This window comes from Miniopterus natalensis, chromosome 14, assembly GCF_054644295.1.
Source record: "Miniopterus natalensis isolate mMinNat1 chromosome 14, mMinNat1.hap1, whole genome shotgun sequence".
Taxonomy (NCBI): domain Eukaryota; kingdom Metazoa; phylum Chordata; class Mammalia; order Chiroptera; family Miniopteridae; genus Miniopterus; species Miniopterus natalensis.
This window is the reverse complement of record NC_142094.1, coordinates 57721169-57741412: the sequence shown is the minus strand read 5'-3', so window position 1 is coordinate 57741412 and position 20244 is coordinate 57721169. Positions and strand designations below refer to the sequence as shown.

At 57.6% G+C, this 20244-nt stretch overlaps 1 protein-coding gene across 2 annotated transcripts in view; it reads right to left on the bottom strand.

Moving 5' to 3' along the window:
- The window catches only part of FAM53B (family with sequence similarity 53 member B), an 84516-nt gene that overhangs the window by 21248 nt on the left and 43024 nt on the right, over window positions 1–20244 (bottom strand). For both annotated transcript variants that reach the window (XM_016210482.2, XM_087824038.1), the window contains exons 3-4: window positions 20128–20182; window positions 9614–10389 (exon numbers count right to left, since the gene is read on the bottom strand). In XM_016210482.2, the coding sequence (XP_016065968.2) occupies window positions 9614–10389; window positions 20128–20182 (831 nt within the window). The remainder of the gene's footprint in view (window positions 1–9613; window positions 10390–20127; window positions 20183–20244) is intronic.

Sequence of the window (20244 nt, the reverse complement as noted above, 5' to 3'; positions counted from 1 at the left end):
GCCCAGGCTCCAATCCCACATCCTCTGTGGCCACCCAGTCCTTCCCAGGGTTCCCAGGATGTCCTGGGATCTCCGTTTAGCATGTGTCTCATTCCAGATAACTGCTTATGTGGCTGACTCTCCAGGGGGAACTGTGGCTGACGCACCCCCACCCCCCGCATCTTGCACACAGCAGGAGCTTAAGTGGACAGGACTTGTAGAATTTGTACAGCCTGTGATGTTAAACACAGATTTTTCTTGAAAAACCATCACACATGGGTCCCCTCCCCGCCCCCCCCCCCGCTTCTTGGCCACAGAGAGCCTTAAAGTCTGCGCAGGGGGGCCCACTGCACAGAAGGCGGGAGGAGCGGACTAAGGGGGGAGCAGCTTTGTCTAAAACGGGGCCACACTGCTACATACCACCCTTCCCTCCTCACAGCCCATTTCCTCCTCAGCTCCGCAGCGGGCCGCGCCAACAGCCCTGGTGGAAGTGGTTCCCGGTCGTGCTGAGAACTTTCCGACCACATTCCTGGGCCCCCGCCGCTCGGGCCCAGGCCGCAGCCTCCTGGCGCTGGGCTGGCTGCTGCGGGCTTCCCGGGCTCGGCCGGGACAGGCGGCCTCTGTTGACTGAGCTTGAGGCGAGCGCAGGATGGAAACCACGCCGTCTGAGGCTCTTAAATGTCAGAGCCAAGCATCCCGCCCTGTTCTCACCGCACTGCTCCAACCACCTCGCCGGCCAAGTTACCACCAAGCTCACATCCCTCGGCAGCTTCCGACGGGCTGTCCGCCGCGGGGCCAGAGCACGTCTGGCCAGCAGAGGGATTCCTGGGTCCCCGGCCAGGGTGAACTTTCTAGGGGTTTGCCCTGAAGGACGAGAAGAGGCCGGGGCCGCCCCTGCCGGCTGCGTCTGAGTTCTGTCCCACCATTGTAACAGCAGGGCCTCAGCCAATCCCTCGAAGGACAGGACGCGACAGAGGCAGCGAGTGGGAGCGGGAGGAAAGGAAGGATCCTCACTGTGGCCCACGCTTCGCAGGCGTAAGGCCTGGGCAGGCAGCCTCACAGACGCTTCCAGAGCCGCAGCCTGGGAGGACGCAGCTCTCACTACCGAAAAGTCCCATGCTCTTGGGCGCTGAGACACACGGAGCACCGTTCTGATGCCAGGCCCGCTTGGCCACGACGCATGGCCCTGGACGCCCCTTTTCCGCAGCCCCGGCCAGCAGCGGTTCTCATTTGCCCCTTGGGAAGACAAGGAGAGGAGCACGGGGGCCAAGTGTGGGCTCAGAGGGCCTAAGAGAGTCGGGCGGCCGCGTTACGTCACCCCACATTCCCGACAGCCAGGAAAACGGCATGGCCCTTTCTAGGACTGGCTTCCATAAGAAACTGCCAAACAGATTCCAGCCGCTTTCCAAATGAGGAAACTGAGGCACAGGGCCATCTAGAGCAGGGGCTGGTAAAATGGTCTTACAGGGCCAGGCACTAAACAGTTCTGGTTTTGCCGGCCCTCTGATCCCTGTTGTAACAGTAAACAAACAGGTGGCTGTGTGCCAATAAAACTTTATTTGCAACAACGGGCAGTGGCCTGAGTGTGTCACGCTGAAGTCCTGGTGTCTCTGACGAGCGACAATCAACCTCTTGCCGTTTCCGATGCCACCTCCTCTCTCGTGCCAAGTAGTTAATGCTGCACAACCGGCCTACATCTGCTAAAACGCTCTCCCCAGACACCGGGTAATGCGGTGCCTGCCTGGGCAGCCCGAACCCGCTGGCTCCCCAGCCTGCATACTTGTTCCTGTTTCTAGCAGCCATCAATTCTCAGAAAATCCCATTGTCCGAAGCTGCTCCTGATTAGCGGGAGATGGAATGTCTCCAGGTGGGTCAGGCCTGTTTACTGCGGGTCCCAACTACTGGGGGCTTGGGGGTAGGTGCACTGGCCCAGGGGGATGCGGTTAGAGCTGTCTGGGCGACCAAGACCTGGGCAGGGTCTGACCTCCCACAGGGGACATGGGACACTCCGAGACAGACAGCATGATACGGGAAGGAGGCCCAGATGGCCCCAAGGCCCTCCCTAGTCTCCTATCTCCCTGGGGAACCCACATGAGGATGAGGCAGGCGAGAAGTTGGGGTGACTGGACAAGAAGAGGGCCCTATGGAGCAGGGGGTTGTGAGGTCCGCTCGGCACCCCGAGCCTGGAGGACAGAGGAGGGCCCTGCCTCTTGGTCTGCGTCCTGTGGCTGCCACCGTCACCCAGCCATACTCCTCCACCCAGCAGGAGCAGTGTGTTCCATTCACAGCTTTTCCAACACGCACGGAACCAACCTCATCGCCCCCCTTCCTCAGCCCCTGTGGGCCAGCGCCTCCCACAGGGGATCTGGATCCCAGCCCCAGGGGCCCGGGGTCCCCAAGCTGCCAGGATTCCAGAAGTGAGCCTCTCCCTTTGTTGCCATGGCCCGGGGTGAGGGCAGCTTCCTGCAGTTGCTTCCTCCACGGTACCCGGTGTTCCCATCCAGGCCCTCGGTTCTCAGAAACCTGGTTAACAACTGTTCACGGTAAATTCTCTGCGGACACGCGGGTGGTGTCTATCCCCCAACAGGAAGGGCCCTGGCTGGTCCAGGGGACAGTCCATTCTCTCTCCATGCACAGAGCTCCGGCAAGGAAGCCGCTGCAGCTCCCCAACCCACTCCACCAGGATGAACACATTGTAGGGCCCTGTGCGGTTTCAGGGGAAGGGCTGAGCGCCTGGTGGCCCCGAGTGACACGTGACTGATGCCACTGAGCTCACTGCTTCTGCTCACAAACAGAGCTGCTGGTGGTTGAGTCGTATTTTGGAACCAACCATTTCTTTTGTTTTCCATGATAGAAAAAAAACACAAAACACCCCTCCCCCTCCCCAAAAGGAATTATCCAAGAGTTCTACTGTGTCCAACTTTCAAAGGAGGCATTGTTAATCTTCTGGCCATAAATAAGCAATTAACACCCACTCTGAACCCTGTCAAACCCAGCCCCTGCCAGCCCGGGACCAGCACTGGCTCTGCCCCTGCTGTGGAGCCCGCTTTCCTTAGTTCCCCACTGTGACCCGGAGTGGCAAGAAAGGGCAGGAATTCAGGACGCTGATTCCACAAAAATGTCACAGATAATGGGCTCGTGTCCACAGAGGACACTCTCTGTGGATGCGGCTGGGGACAATGAGGACTGTGCTGCAAAAGGCCAGTCCCCATCAAAGCCTGCGGCCCGTATGGGGTAAAGGCACAGGCAGGCGGCGGGCGTGTCGGCTCTGATCCTGGCTCGTAATTAATCCCACGTCCATCTTGGCGACACCTCTGTGCTTCCCCATCTCCGGCCCTCCCCAGCTCTACAGGCCCACAGGCTGGCCAGGGCTTGGTGCTCCTGCCAGGAGGCACCATCCCGACATCCCCAATAAGGAAGCGGGAAAAAGACAGGCCCAAAGCCGGCCTGGCCTCCGCCAGCCTCCAGAACGGGGCACGCGTTCCACGTGGACCAGGCGGTGTCTACCTTAGGGCCCCGGGTAGAAGAATCCTCGCCCTGGAGTCAGAGAACCTGGTCTGAACCCCAACCGTGATGCAACTCAGCAACTCAACTCCAGCCCTGGGATAAGCCACACAGCCTCGGGCTCCAGGAGTGGGGACAAGGCTGAGACCCCAGAGCTAGAGACAGAGTCCCCACAGGGAGGACTGCTCGTGTTCGATAAATGGCAGCTATTTCCTTTCAACAAACCCCTCTCCCTCCCCCTACAGTGTCACTCCCAATGGCGCCGATGGCAGCTGACTCTCACCAAGCCCTAACCCTGGGCCAACACAGTTCTGGGCTTGAGGGTTTCACACGGGTGACCTACTTCAACGCTGCCAGTGATATAATGAAAGAAGGCGTGGCCACCCTGCCTGTGGATGGGGAAACTGAGGTGCAGGGAGGTCACAGAAGTTGCCCGGGATGAGGTGTGAGACCGTCCCGCTGGCACGAGGCCCCCTCTTCAGCCCTCTGACCCCGTCTCTGGAGGGACACAGTGTTTCTCTAACCCTCCACTGTGGGCCCTAGGAGGTGAGCCGATGAGAGGCAAAGGCAGCTGGTCCACAGGCCCCTCCTATTGCGGTTTCCATGAAACAGGGCCAGGGATGTCCTCAGACTCGCTGCCCTCCTGCCCACAAGCTGTGGTCTCCTGAGGGCAGGCCCATCTCCCAGGGCCTGTGCCCCGCGCCGGAGCGAGACTGGCAAGCCGAGGCTGCTCCAAGGACATCTGGGGAGCCAGAGGGGCTCCCATCTGGGCAATGGGCCTACGAAGCTGAGGCCTCTCCTCCAGAAAGCCCTGGGCACCCCCAAAGTTTCACGGCCTCACCTCTCAAGCCCCTTTCAGCTCAGAAAGGCCTCCAACATGGAAAATCACCAAGTGGCACTAGAACCTGCCTCCCTGGCGCGTCCCCAGCTGAACTCTTATTTTTCTTTTCCCGGGAGATCAAAGCTATTGTGTCAACACTCGGCCCCAGTCCGAGTGACCTTAAGCAGATTGCTTATGCAACCTGGTGGCTGGGACTGGGCACAGCAAGGAGTGACCCAGGTGTGTGAACAGAGGTCTCCTTGGAGTACGAGACCCCCATGAGGGGTGCTACGGTGTCACTGACACGCCTATTTCTGAGAGAAAGACGAGCGAGAGCAGGAACCAGTGTCCTGGCTCCAGCCCCCCAGCTCTGCCCCTGGCAGGGCCTGTTAGCACTGACACCGCCCCACCAGGGAGCAAGCCCGGCTGGGTGTCCAGAAGGAGCTACAGGACACAGGCGAGGGGCGTTGCTTTGTTGTTAATCAGTGTCACCCATTGATAAGCCACGTGACTCCTCCCCATTCCCGGCTCACGGACAAGGAAAGGGAAGCTGACAGAGGGTGGCCTGCCCTCGGGCACACAGCTAAGTGGCAGGACGTGGAGTGAGCCCTGCCTGCCTCCAGAGCACCCACATTCCCTCCACGCCCTCCGTGTCCTGCAGGGTCGGCGCGCTGCAAAGGCCACCCGAGGTCCTCGCAGCTGGAGGAGCACCGAACCTGGAGGCAGGGGCCCAGGGGCCGCCTTCCCAGCCTCCTAACTAACTATGTGGCTTTGGGCAAGTTCACTGACGGTCTCTGGACTCCGGACGCCTCGCCCTCAAGGGTGACAGCAGGTCAGTCGGCACTGGCCGCCGAGGCCGCTGGGGGAGGGTTCTAAGACTTCCCGAGTGCAGCCGAAGAGACTGCACAACCGACCAGCAATGCCCGTCACGCCGAGGGAGGGGCACGCTGGGCCGCAGCCCCGGCTGCCACCCAGGCCCTCGTGCGCTCTGACGGCCCAGGTGCCAGTCTCTTCCTTTTTCAAGCCTATCACGACCATTTCCTCATGAGAAACGACGACTCCCACGTATCCACAGTGCTTCTGCCTTTAGTTTTTAGCATTTACCTCCTTCCAAATGGAACTCCAGGGCTTTCCGTGACTACCTTCACCAGGCTTCATGCCCGTCCGCATTCCGTGTTGCAAAGGGCGAAGCCTCCGCTTGCCGTCAGCATGGCTCCCCAGGCCGGCAGAAGGGGTGCTAGGTGGGCGAGGCAGTGGGAGACTGGGACCCACGAAGTGGCCACCGGCACAGAAAGGCTCGGGCAGGCCAGACCTGAGCCCACGGACCCTGCCGAGGAAAAGCACAGCTACCTGCTGCCGCCTGGGCCGCCTGGGCCGCCTGGGCAAGAAGGCCGTGCGGTCAGCAGTGTGAAGGGCCAGCCCCCACGGTGGCCCCCACTGGAACACAGGGCAGAGAGCAGAAAGTGACCAGAGGGACGACCCTGCCAGCCAGAGTCACGAGTTCCAGCTGAACATCTGTGATAACTCCCCCGACCACGGCCTGCCCTCGCCCACTGGAGCCCCCAAGATCAACCCGCTATCGCAGACTCATCTGCAGGACCCCCACCCTCGGCGCAGCTTCTACCTCACGCTTCTCTCCTACCCCAGCCTGCCCCCGGCCAGCTCCCACGGGCCGCCAACATCTGCTAACACAACAGTGCTGTCTGTTCTGAGGCTGTTCCCGGGGTCCCGGGGAGGCAGAGTGTGGGAAACTGCAATCAATCAAACCCGTTTCAGCATCCGACCCTCCCCACCAACGCCTCGCTTCTGTCTGAAGTACTGGTGAGAACTACAATTTGCTGCTCTTTCAAGCTGACCAGCTTGGAGTTGAAAATACAGCAAGGACTGTGACAGCCAGGGGCACGCCATTCGGCGGGGAGCCTTCAATGGTCGCTTTTTCGGAAATCTCTGCTCACATGCACGCGATCACGCGTCTGAAGGGCCTTACGTAGCTCAGGTCTCAACCAGTGATCAGCTGACGCTCGGTGGTGAAACCAGGTCTCAGAGAGCAGGAGCTCATCCTGTCGACCAAAGTCTTGCTAATAACAACTCATGCTCAGGGTGGGCCCCGCCCTCAGTGACACACAATGTCATTTTGCAAAAGGGAGGGAGACCCCAGCTTCATATAATACACAGCTTCATATAATACAAGCAGAAGGAGCCTCAACAGAGCACATGAGGAAACCGCTCAGGAAGGTCAGCAGCATCGGACCTGGCAGGGTACTGCGCGGGGACCCCAGAGCCTGCCGTCACAGTCACAGGGAGGGAGGGCCTTTCTGGACTAGTCCCTGCGTCGTTTCTCCCCAGGTGGCTCTCCTCACTACAACCACCCTCCCTCACTCTGGACCCACAACCTGCCCATGAGCTGGAGGCCTTCCAATCTGTCCACGTCCCTGCTGAATGTGGGTCTAAGGTTGAAAACACCACGTTCCAGAAGGGCCTGCTTCCTGGGGAGGGGCTGGGATGGGCAAGGCCTGTGGTCACATCTATCTCTAACACCCTCTGCTGCTAGCTCAGGGCAGTGCCCCACCCCAGGACACTTGCTCACTCACGTGGGTGTGCACAAGGGCCGGGCCTGGGACCTCAGATCTATCAGCCTTCCCTGCTGGTCTGACTCTGTTGGGTTCTCTCCCTGGTTCCTTTTCTGTTGACAATTGGAGGGGCTCTGGCTGCCATCCTCACTGTGGGCCTTCGGCCCTGGTGCTCACACACACATCCCAGGGGTTCTGCTCTGGGCCCCAAAGGCCCCAGCCCGCCAGCACCTGCCAGGAGCAGGACTCTGTCAGAACTCCTAGTCCCTCCAAAGGTCCAACCAAAAAGGCACTTGGCACCTTCACTGAGCCTCTCGAGCACCTGGTCCCAGAACCCATGCACAAAGGGCTCCTTCATAAGAGTTGGAACCCCTCCCCCCATATAAGCCAACGTGTAAACCAAGATCAAAGACCCACAAAGGAGCCCACGACCCAGCGTGAAGAAAGGATGGCGGGAAGCAGGGAGCGGCACCCACCTCGGCAGGGCCTACCTTCCCACATGCGGACAGCGCTCACATCCCGGCAGTCACAGGCTGAGGAATGCCACAGCCTGCAAGGTGAAGGCCTGTGGGCAGCAAGTCCCACACCAGCTGTCATCAGGCCATGGGCAGGTCCCTGTCCACACACTGGTGCACACATACCAGCTCGCGGGGTACCAGGCACAGGGCCCCACATGTGCCAGGCTGGGTCCAGGCCTCTTTTCAAATGCACAGGGGCTGCCCTGGGCCTGGCCTCCAAGGCTCCTGGAAAAGCAAGGCCACCTCCTGGAGCCATAAATCACCCAGTGGGGAGCCAAAGCAGGCAGAGCCACATGGAGGGAGGGCTGGTGGGGGGCTCAGAGCCCATCCTCAGGGTGTTGGCCATGGCCCTTTGGCATACACACTGCCCAGAGGCCCCTTCTCTCTCCCTGGACTCTGCCCTACCCAGGCTTGGCCAGGGGAAGACAGGCAGAACCAGGGCGGCCGCCTCAGGATCTTGGAGACCTGCCTGGACTGAATGAGCAATCTATACATCTGGGCACAGCCCCGTCGAGCGGTATGTTTTCAAACGGTTTCTACCCCAGAGCGGACGGGAAACGCCTCGGCGATGCCCGTGGTGTTACTCCAACTTGTGGCCAGTAAAATAGAATAACACGTGGAAGTTGTTTTTATTACCTATCTAGCTTATTAGCTAATAAAATAAGCTCAGCATTAAAAACTTAACTGCGCCCATTTATCACACCTACGACTCAGGGTTCCCTTCAGAAGTCACCCAGACCCGTCACCTCCCTGGCCTGTCTACCCATTTAAATTTCCCCAGAGAAGGAAAATTCCACCCTCGTGTCCAACGTAAATGAATGTGTTCAATCGCCGTCTAGCTGCAAAGTCCTCGGGAAAAAGAAAGGGGAGCACCTGGAGCGGCCATGGAAGGAATGGAAACTTGAAAACGGGGGGCAGAGGGCACAGGTCTGCCCGGCGTCCTTAAGGCCCCCCGACCCCCGCAACTGGACCCGCAGGCTCAGGGAGGCGGGCACATCTCGAGCTTGTCCTCCGGCTGCCCCAGGCTGGGAAGTCGGACTCTAGAGCCAAGTGTGGGCACTAGATTTGAGACCCTGCACCTCTTCTTTTGTGGGGGGACCACAAGGCTGGGAGGGGGAACTAAAGGAGAGAGAAGAAAACTCTGGAAACAGAAATGGCCTTTTCATCCTGAAGTGAAACGAGGCCCGGCTGGAAAAGCAGCCCTGGGCCCTCATGGACGGTGGTCCCGCCAACCTGGAAAGGAGTGGACACAATGAGCCTGCCTGGTGTGGCCGCACGCGGCCCAGGCAAGGCCACGCCCTCACGGCCAGGCGGGTCTCCACCCGCGCAATGACTGATGCTCACACAACAAGACCAGAAAAGGCAACAGTCAAACCACAGCACTACACACCTGGGGCCTCCAGGACCCGGAGCCCACCTCCAGAGCATCGCATGCCACCCACCGCACCTGCCGGCCGTGGGGTGGACAGTCACAGGGCCAACCCTGCTGCCCGGGAATCCCCGTCATCCCCGACCTCCCCGGTGAGAACCAAAAGCAGGTGGCGCTCAGGCTCAGAGACTCTCCTAAGGACGGGGCGTGAACTCCGGTTCATCTCACTGAAGTCAAGGTCAGTGTGAGCACAAGGCAGGGCTCCAGACACAGAGGGTAAAGTGCAAGTGATGGCCGGGGGCCGTGCCTACAGTGACCGGCGAGGCCGGTTACTCACACAGGCCGCACGGTGGACAGTGGTCTTGCTGGTCTCACGTTTCAACAGTTTGATCAAAAGAATAAGGGCCTCCCCCACCTCTCGTTCTCTAAAACCATTACCCCAGCCCTGATGGCAGGACCAACCCAACCTGGGGGGCGCGGGTCCAGCCTGTGCGGTCATTCCTCACACTGGACCCGGGGAGGAGGGGGGGAGCGTCTGCGAGAGGCTCCAGCAGGGCCCCAGGGAAGGGGCACCGGGGTCCCGTGGCACTGGCCTGCCCGCCAACACCCTGCCTCTCACCACCTACCTGCCCCTGCACCACCAGCACTGTGCTCAGAGAGACAGACCATTCTGATTTCAAATGGAGACAAAAAGACACTTAAAAAAAGAAAACCTCATCTTTCTTTGCACAGGATTTAAAAACACAAGGAGACAGCCCCACTCCTAAGCTTGCGAACTGGCGCCCACACTTGCCCGCGAGGCTCCACGCGACACCCAGCGGCTCTGCGGCCCCCCCGGGGGCGGGGCTCTTACCTGGGCCATCTTGGCCAGGTCTAGGGAAGGCCGGGGCTCCTGCACCTCTTCGGGGCGCCGCCGTTTGACGCCGACCTTCTTGTCGTTGAGGACACAGGGCTGGGAGCGGCTGCGGGACAGCCCGCTGGGGCGCCGGGCCAGCTCGGGCGTGGAGGCGGGGGTGCTGCTGGCGGAGGGCGTGCAGAACTCCGCGAAGGAAAACTGCTCGTGGGAGCAGGAGAGTGACCGCTGCATGTCGAGCCGGGTCCCCCCCACGGGGTGGAGGTCGGGGCTCCAGATGTCGCCCGCCTGTCCGCAGGCGGCCGGGCCAGGTGCCCCCTGGCAGGGCTGGCCGAAGCGGTGGTGGAAGCCGGCGGGGTCGCAGGGCGAGGAGAGCGCGCTGGCCCGGGACGGCAGGCTGAAGCTGGAGCTCCTCTGCATGGTGCCCAGGCCGCCGGCGTAGCGGGGCACACTGCCCCCGCTGTAGCAGCGCCGCTTCTCCACCGGAGTCCAGACCTTGGACCCCAGCGGCCGCCACGAGCTCCGGCAGCTGGACATCTCGTCAGAGAAGGACAGCGACCGGCACTGGCGTTTGCTGGGGGGCGCGGAGGGGTTCCCGTTGTGGTCGCTGAGGCTGAGGTCCTTGATCAGGTTGGTCACCGCGCAGGCGGTTGCCGCCTCCTGGTGCCACAGGGCACCGTCTGGGCACTTCTCAGGCAGGCACTCCCAGATGCTGGCACTCGGCTGGTCAAGCTGAAGGGGGCACTTCCTGTCCAGGTCTCGCCATCTGTCATTTTCTGGTTCATAAACGACAGAGAGAGAACAGGGTTTGAGAAGCCTTCGTGCCAGCCTCTACCTCCTCACCAGGAGCCTGGTTCACACAGCACTTCAGAGCCAGGAAGACCCACGAAACCATCCAGTCCAGCCTTACTCCACAGAGGAGAAACTGAGGCTCAGAGGGGCATAAACCCCAGGCATTGAGCTAGAAGCAGAGCAAGGCCTAGAATCCAGGGGTCCCCCGGACTCCTGTACGGTTTTCTTTCCAACACAGTGAACTGCCTCCCAGGAAAGCACAAAGTAGCCCTTTTCGCCCCAAATACTTTCTCGTTTTATAGAAGAAAACCGACCTGTCCCATCCCACCGTCTCCACATACGATGGCTCTTGGGCTGGGACTTGATGGCCCTGGCCGAAGACCATCACCAGAGAGAAGTCGCTTGGTGTTTTGGAGGGTCAAGGTCCAGGGGCTGGGGTGCTGCCAGGTCGGTTTACCTGAATTCCACCTTTAAAGTACTTGCTGGCAACAGAAACTGGATGTTTTATTGACTTAAGTCCCCTCCCCTGAAATGCTCCACAGCAAGAATGACAGCAGCTGCCAATCACGCAGCACATCTCCGCGGTCTCGATTTCTCGCTGAAATCAGGGGTATTTAAAGCCGTTAACACCTGCAGGACCAAGTCTCGGCTGCAGAGACCTCAGGGTACCAGCTGGACTTACACATCAGGTCTCTCCTCAGACACACAAATAAACAAGCTGACGGTGCTCTGCAGTGCTGACTCTGCCCCAGCACCTTTACCTCACTGAAACACTCAAGGACTGCTTGTTGTTTTCTGCTACGGAATCAGGCACTGCTAGGAGCCTTTGGGGGGCAAAGATGACCTGCCAGCATCCTGTGTTCAAGTCTTTAACACAAAAGCCAAGTTCAGAACTACACCAGCGGCCAGGGGTGGACATGTTGCCATGTCCCTATCCTTCCTAATCCACATGCATTTACACACTCAGTGTGTGTGAACACAGAGAACACTGTGGCGTGAGTCAGGCAGTCAGCGGAGTGTAGAAGTAACAGCTGGAATGACCTTCGGCAGGTATTTCACGTCCACCGATTCTCATGGCACTGCAGTCAGTCCCTGAGCATCCGCGTGGGTGGTCGAGCCCACGCAGCACCCTGCATACGGCGGCCACCACTGCCCATGTGGGGAGACCCGGGGCCGGGACAGGCAGGACTGTCCAGAGGCTGTTCCCACGACAGGGCCACTGGAGCTGGAGATGCCGGAGAGCAGGTTTCCTTAAGCCCAGCCAGGCCAGTGGGAACAAAGGAGGAGTGTCACTAACGGTCCCGCTCATCTCATCCTGAGCCTTCCTGGCCCTGGTGCATGGCAAGGCTCGACACTGTTCCTTTACAGAACTCGATACATTGTTACCAAAAATTACCTTCTTGCAAGTAGGGTTTATGCTGTTCAAGATACGTCTACCACCAGCCCTCTATTCATCATTCTTTTAAAAGTTTCAATGTGCCAAGCGTGAGCTGTTGAAAGTTCAGTAAACTAATAATAAAGTGAAATGAAAAGAAACACAAACACGCTCTACACAGCGTGATTTCTGTTCAGTAAAAGATGCATGTTCCACATGAAGATAAGGGTAAACCAGAAGGTCCGCAGTCGAGGGGCAGGCAGCTAGCTGGTTGATTCCTATTTTTTCAGTTTTGTTTTCCCACAGTTTCTGCATTTTCTCTAAGAACAAATGTATTTCCAAATCCATGGGGCGGGGGGGGGGGGGGCGCCAAGCCCACTAGGCTGGGCCCGGGCCAGGGCCAGGGCCAGGGCCTGTGACCCCACCCTCCTCTGGGTCTGCTGCTTTGACTTGCAGGGAATTCCCACAGAATAACGCTGGCCACCAACTTCTCTTTTGGGATAAGGCACCGAGGCGCCAGAAGGGCCAGGAACGTGGCCGACTGAGGAAGGAACCAGTGGGCCCCGCCCCGGAGCAGCAAGGGCCCCAAGATGGTACCACGGTGGCGCCTGCTCAAGGAGCCAGATGCACCATACAGAAGGAGCCTCTCCCAGGCCTAGGGAAACCAGTGAGATCACAGGGACTGAGCCCATCCTCAGGGGACACCACTTCCTGTCTCATTTTCCTGGAATTTTCCCCATCTCTAAGGAAATCGTGAGAAGAAAGGGGCATTGGGAGACAGGTAAGCATGACCACTGTCTCCCTCCCATGGCCACCTCGTGGCCTTGGTGCTCTGGACCCCTCTGGCCGCCCTACCTGGCCCTGCATCCTCATGCCTCCAGAGAACACTCAGGCCCACGCCCACTGTGGTCCACCTCCTCCAGTGGCTGCCCGCCACCTCCCAGAGAGAATTCGAACATCTTAGCCTGGTCCCCAGCTACTCCTCTCTCCCCAGGAGACCCTACACTCCAGGAACACCAAACTACCTGTGACATCAGCAGTCAGGCAAGAGTCACGCTGAGCTGAAATCACCCTTGAAAATACCTGGAACAGCCCTGGTTTTGTGCACATAGCCCCCCTGAAAAGTCCTTCTTATGCATCAGAAATTCTTTATGAAACTGAAGTTGGATAAATCAACTGCAGGAATGAGCACAGCTAACACCTATGGGCAGAGCACTGGCGTCTGATTTGTTTCTGGGTTAACTACAGACCCCCAGTGGGGCCGGGGTTGGGTGGCTAATTCTGAGGAGTTCCTGCCTGGTCCACTCCTCAAGGGTGAGTCTCTCTGGCCTTAACATAGAAAACCTCTTTGTTGCCGGGAGGGTGAAAAGTCAGTTCCAACTCAGCCCACGGGTTAAACCAAGTACAGTGGGACTGCGGTGAATGTGCAGCCCTGCCCCACGCATCAGCTCTTGCTCAGCTTTGCGCCTGTGCAAAGGTGCAAAGACCTGGAATATTCTCCGGCCTTCATCCTTCCACCAAAAAGCTCTTACCCATCATTTGAGAGCCAACTCACACATCACTTCCTCTGTAAGTACGCCTTCCCCTTACAGGCCCCTGGGCACCACCCACAGCTCTGCCTAGACCTTCAATCATACAGCTCACATGTTAACTGAACCTTACTGATCTGTTCATGTGTCTACCGCTGGGCCACAAGCTCTGGAGCACCGTCCCAGGGTGGCTCCCCAGTGCCCGGCATGGGGCCTGGCATGCAGACGACCTCAGTCGGGTGAGTGCAGGAAGGAGTGAGTGACAAGGGCAGATAGACGCTGCAGAGCAGGCCATGGGTGTGCACTTGGTCTCATCTGTCTTTTGTCTCCAGCACACAGAACCCTTCCTGGGCCAGTCTCCGAACTAGATGTGTGTGAAGCAGCCAGGAGACTGGCTGGAGAAGGGATGTCTGAGGCACTTCCAACATGCAGAGCCCTGCCCGACGCCGAGCCCGGCTCCTGTGTGTCAACACCGGCCAGGTGGCCACTGGTTCTGTCTGCAGGGCAGATAATATTTTAATTGTTTCTATCTTTATCGCTTTGAGAAGTGTATATAAGAAAAGTAAAAACAATCGAGGCTATGTTTAGCCCCTCAGCTCAGGGAACAGAGAGAGATTTGTTGGGTCGGGTCACCAGACAAAAGAAACAGGAATAGAGCTGATTTTTAATGGCAAACAGCCCTGGGCTCGGGGCCCTGACGTCACGCTGTACAAAGGAACCTGGTGGGGCTCCGAGGAGAGGCGACCGGACGCCCTGCCCCTCCATTCAGTATCACTTCTGCGCAAACAACTATATAACTCTCTCAAAAGTGACAATGGCCGTGGACGTGGGGAGGCCACTTGGTGTGGCGGGCAGGGTGTGGGCCTGGGTTCCAACCTCAGCTCTGCAAGTTACTTCATCTCTCAGGGCCTTGGTTCCTCATTTGTAAAGTGAGGGTCACAGAGCTGTCATGAGAGCTAAATGACTGCCTCGGGCAGGGCCTGCAGCGACGGAGGCCACAAGAGGACCGTGAGGACAGTGTGGACTGCTCGATGGCTGGGCTCGGCTCTGCTGGCCCTGGAGACCCATCTCTGCGGATTCTGGCTGCACTGGGAGCTGGATGCTCCACGCCCGGACTTCTCAGTGTGGTCTGAGGACCACCCCATCCTTTGGGGTATTTGTTAAAATGCAGATTCCTAGGTTCAGTCCATGTCTTGCAAACAATCTCTGGGGGTAGGACTCTGCGCTTTAACAAGCTGCCCAAGTTGTTTCACTGTAAAATTGTTGAGAACCACTGCTTGAGACCCTGAGCTGCACAGGGGTGGGCCTTCAGACCCTTCCTCAGGACGGCAGCCAGTCAGAGCGTCCGGCTAGCACCCTCAGCAGCTTCTGGAGGGTGATGGTTCCGGGCTCTGTAAACCTGGATTCTCAACATCACCGCACACTGGCGTTGCGGGGTCTGTTTTGGGCCAATAACAAAGTAGAGCTATGAAGAAAAACGACATGATCCTTCCAGTCCCCAGAGGTCCCTTTCACAGGGGGAGGGGGAGCCCCAAATTGCACATTGTGTTCTGGGTGGGGAGCCACTGGGCAGGGCCTGAGAAGCCACCAATGTGTGTGAAGGGAAGGGTTTGAGGCCTCCCAGTTCTCTCTGAGACATCTGGGGCTTCTCAGGAGGTTTCTGAGGCCATGACTGAGGCAGACGTGGGCTCGGTGTGGTGGCATGTGGCCTGGGACACGGGCACTGGCCGGTTCTGTGCTGTTCCCACCGCATTAACCCTCAGGAGCATCGGAAGTTTCCCTGTTTCCCGGCCAAGCCTGACTTCACAGATCTGAGATTATACACAGGAGGGTGTTTGTGTGTGAGCAGTGTAAACACACACAGGGCTGGCCCACAGATGGGGGGGCAACCTGAACGAAAACACCAAAAGCTCACGAGCCACCCAGTTCTCTCACTCGCAGCCGATTAGGCGACCTCCGCGAGGTGTCCTTCAAAGCTGAGGCTCTGTGACTGAGCCTGACGTTTCTGGGAAGACAGACTCCCACTAGCCTGGGAGGCAAAGGAGCAGCCTCTGCCCCCCCCACGGGGAGGAGTCAGGGCCCCAACCGTGCTCACAGGGTTCGGTCCTAACACCCGACGACACAGGGCAGAGGCTTCTGGGTGCACAGATCTGGGGCTCAGAGAAAGAAACGCTCAGAGAACACAAACAGCATTCAACCGCAAATGTTCTTGTTTCCTTTCTGCCCTCAGCCTTGAAGGGAAATTCCCAGGGGCCCATATTCTCGGGGGACCATAAGCCTCCTGATGTTCAGAGGAGAGTTACACCCTGGGTATCTGTGCTGCGTTCAGAGGCTGCCTACGGCGACATCACCGCAGCAGAAAGTGGCTCCAGAGAAGGCCAGACACCTGAAGCGAGCGCACACCCAGGACCCTCGCAGCCCCCCGCAGACCAGCGCCTCTGACTCATTCCTGGACTTCACACCTGCCTGCCCGCGCCGACGCGGTCTGTCCCCCGGGCCTGTGGGCGGGCCGTGCTAGCACTCTCGGGCCGCAGGAACTCTGCTGATCTGCGGGTGGGAGCTCGCCAACCCTTTCAACGGAAACTTGAGACAACTGAGGCACCTTTCTGGAGGCAGCATCAACGGACCGATCTCATAAAAAGAACAGAGGGGGAGACACCGGGGATCACTTGAGTGGCCCCACAAAGGTGGCATCTGTTTGTAAATGACCTTTAGAGCCCCTGGGCCCCTGCAGCACCTCTCTCCCTGTGTCACCAGGATGGAGACTCGAAGCAGAGCTGTGCCGGGAAAAGAATGGTCTCAGGCTTCGCTGCCCAGGCCTTGGCCTCTGGTTGTGGGACACGCCTTATACTAAGCCTTAAACTATTTTAGAGACTGAAGGACCACGCCTATAACAATACAGAAAAGTAAAAAGTAAAATGTAAAATTTTAAGAATCATACCTATGCACACTTGTAGGCGGCTGTCCTTTTTAAAATGAAAACAGGGCTCGTGGGAGCCTACTGTTTCTTGTAGGAGGCCCTGATCCGATCATCGCTCAAAACGGCGGTCTCGGAGAAACAGAGAAGGTGGCCGAGACCGGGAACCGGGCCCGAGGAACTCCAGTTTGGTTGCTCACTTTGCTTCAGTCATTTGTTTGGTCTAAATAAATCTAAAAGGCTGGACCTCCCAACGCCAGCTTTTTCATATAAGGCTGCCTCCCCATTCCACTTCCAACGAGGAACAGTGGCAGAATTAAAGGGCCAAAAGCTTCCAGGTCCCAGAGTGGAATCTTTCCGCCCAGCATGGCTCAGCACAGCCAACTGGTTTACCCAGCAGAGGCTAATACAGGGCACCCCTGGGAACGCCCCTTTCACGGGCAGACTCGACTTTAACAGCCAAGTAATTAAACACGGGGAGTAAAGGCTTATAATTAAAATGCTGACAAACCTGAACCGAGTGCGGTCTGGGGCTGCTGTAATATTTTAATATTTTTACAATTCCTTTCTATACATAATGCATGATCCTTCTGCTCAAGTTTCCTCTATGTGCTTTGCCTGTGAAATAATTTACATTAATAAATAATTTATTACCATAACTCCAAAAGTAATTATGGGTTTCCATCCTTTTTTTTTTTTTTCAGCATATGAACTACTTTATTCTCTGTCCATGAATTCATATTTATGTGACTCTTCCTAGTGGCCTGTTTTTTGCAATAATCGGTACTGCATTCACTTCCTCACGTACTATTTGATTTCCAGGTCTCCTCGCCTGAGAGGTGAGGCAAATGGAATGTGCAGTGTCCGTTGTCCCTGCAACGCAGAGCTCACTGAACAGATTCAATTAACCAAGGGCGGTGGACACAGCCTGCTTGCTCTGTCTCACCAAAAAAAATTAAACTAGCACACGTGTGACCTGGGTCGGCGTTAAGAGGCACCTGCCATTGCAGGGGATGGAGGGCCTGGAGGGAGCCGCGCACTCAGGACCCCTGTGCAGCCCCAGCCTCCCCCAGCGCACCTCAGTAATTCTCTCAGGTGCAGCCAGGACCCTCGCGGCCCCCACGACAAATCCTGGCCAGCAACAGAGGCTGGCCCACCTGCTGGGCCCGCTGACCGGTGGCTGGGCCACGCCTGTGAGGCTGCCACCTGACCAAAGTTTCCTGAGTCAAAGACGCAATAACCAGTGATGCACGTGGCTCTTCCTCACACATCTGCAGGGGAAGCCCTGGCTCAGCGCAGGTGTGCTGAGGACGGTCGGGGAGGTGACAAAGGAAACCAAGAGGCAAAGCGTGGGCTCTGCAGGAAGGAGCCCTGAGGTGATGGATCCTGGGCCCCACCCCGCCTGCCTCCCATCCCGCCTCGCCCAGCTCTGTTCTCTCCTCCACTGTGCAAATGCACAAAACCACCTCTTTGTATCAAGTTCCCAAAATCGGGGGGGGGGGGGGGGGGGGGGGGGCCAGAAAGGCGGGGAGGGGCCTGTGCTCCAGCAGGGTGCAGTGCTTTAGAAAGCTTGTTGTGGGCACCGGCTGTTAGCGAGGCGTTTCATCTGAGTGCGTGCAGAGGAGGCCGAGCTACTTGAAAGGGCAGCGTTTCAAGAGGAAGCAAACAGGCCACTCGCTGCCCTCCCCACCCTAACGTGCCTGTACTGGCTTCCAGCTGGGACCCTGCGTGGGGGCTGAGGGGGGAAGTGACCGAGTCACAGGGCCGAGCTGTCCCCGGCTCTCACGGGAGAGCTCCGCTGATCAGGGCCAGTACACGAGTCCTTTATCTCCAAGAGACAGGCAGGGGGTTTGGTGATTATAATAATGTGACATTTTATCTCTGCTGAGCACTGGCCAGCCCTGGAAGGGCCCAAAACCCTCTTGAAAAGTCTGGCAGGACCCACGGGGTGTTCTCTTCCCTGCTATTGAAAAGCAGGTACACCTAAGATGAAGTCTCACTGCCTGGGATGCCCTCCCAGTTTACAGGCCAGGGCGAAGCCACACCTCAATCGCGGGTAAAACGGGCAGGAGGGTCACCTGAGCCTCCACCAGTGCACAGGCCTGGGAAAGCCTGGGACAGCTGAGGTCCCGCCTCGGTGAGTGCAGGAAAGGCCCAGAGGCCGGAGGAACTGAGCCGGCACCTCCTGTGGGTTGCGGTCTCTTTGAATCCTACAAACACCTGCAACCTGCAAGATGAGGAAACCGAGGCTCAGGCACGTGGGCTGAGGGCCGATTAGCTCTATCCCTGCAACAAGTGCCTGATACATTGTAGCTACACAATAACCGTGACTGGAACAGCCACTGAGATGAACACAAACACTGTCAGGTGGGCCCAGGGCTTCCTGAATCAAGGAGGGGCTGAGCAACAGAAAGCTAAGCAGGTGCGAGAGAGATGCCAAGGGACAGGACAAGGGGATTCCACAGGCCCACGCTGCTCCCAGCTGCTCCTCTACCAACGGGCAGTGCCCTGGCGCCAGGCTGCAGAGCAGGAGCAGGACCCACAAGGGACAGATCCTCAGGAGCCACTCTGCAAACAAGAGGCGGGAGAAGTGGTGGCACAAGCCTTCCTGGAAGCCCTGGGCCAGAGAGGCCCCAGAATCCGGATTATGAGAAATCAACATTAGTTGGTCCAGTCACCTCCTCGGCCCCTTTGAGGAAGAGTAACCCATGCCGCGTGAGAGCGGGGGAGGCAGCCTTCCTGGGAGCCTGTCAGCGGTGTGGGCAAACCTCAGGACCGCCCTTGCCCTGCGGCCTTCTATGCCAGTCCTGGGAGCCGTTCTAAGGGATAATCCCGAAGGCAGACCCGGCTCAGACACTTAGTCACTGTTGCTCACAACACCAACAAACAGCCTTCCGCCCAACAACCAAGCAACAGTTCAATCATGAAGCACATCTGATACATCCACACAGTGCAGGGCAATAAACTCATTTAAATGTGTGGAATGGTCCATTTTAATGCTGCCGGGAAATGATGGTAACTACTACTAAGAAAAGTATAAGGAAAAAGGTATGTGTGTGTGTGTATATATATAATATATACACACACACACATACATATGTGGATGGGAGGTAGGAAGGGAGACGCAAAGAGAAAGAAACATCAACATGGGAGAGATACATCGACTGGTTGCCTCTTGCAAGTGCCCCAACCAGGACTGGGGATCAAACCTGCAACCCTTTGGTGCACAGGATGAGGCTCTAACCATTGAGACACACCGGCCAGGGCAAGAAATATTTTCTTGTACATAATTTTACGTACTATGTTCATCATGGACTTGGCTAGGAAAAAAATGCAAAAAACATAAAAATACACAAACACGTAATAGTAGTTATCACTGGGTACTGGGGCTATGGGACACTTCAGTTTACACTATGGTGCATTTTCTGAATTCAAAAAGTGAGCGTGGTGCCCAGCCGGGGATGGCTCAGCGGTTGAGCGTCGACCTAGGATCCAGGCGATCAGGGTTCGATTCCCGGTCAGGGCACAGGCCCGGATAGCGGGCTGCAGCTGATCAATGACTCTGTCATCATTGATGTTTCTATCTTTCTCTCTCCGTCTCCCTTCCTCTCTCTGAAATCAATAAAGATATATTTAAAAACAAAACAAAAACAAAAACGAGCGTGGTGACTTTCATCATCAGACAGACGTTCTCGGTGTACTTGGAATTACGTTTGTAAACCACACACCAGTACCTGGCCCCACAGCGCCCTGCACCGCTGGGACCAAAACCGTTCACACACACAGGAGTCCCGGCGGCTGCTCGGTGTGCCTGCGTCCGGAACGTGCTTTCGGGCCTCACCTGCAGGACTCGGGCCTGAGAGGGGCTAGGGAAGGGCGGCGCCCCCCCTCAGTTACTCACCCATAATTCCACAAGAGAAAAGTGTCGGTCCGTGACTCATCTTCTTTGGCGTGTGCTGAAAACAACCAGAAAAGCTATTCACTCTCCGAGTCATAAGAAGCGCGGCGCGTCTGCACA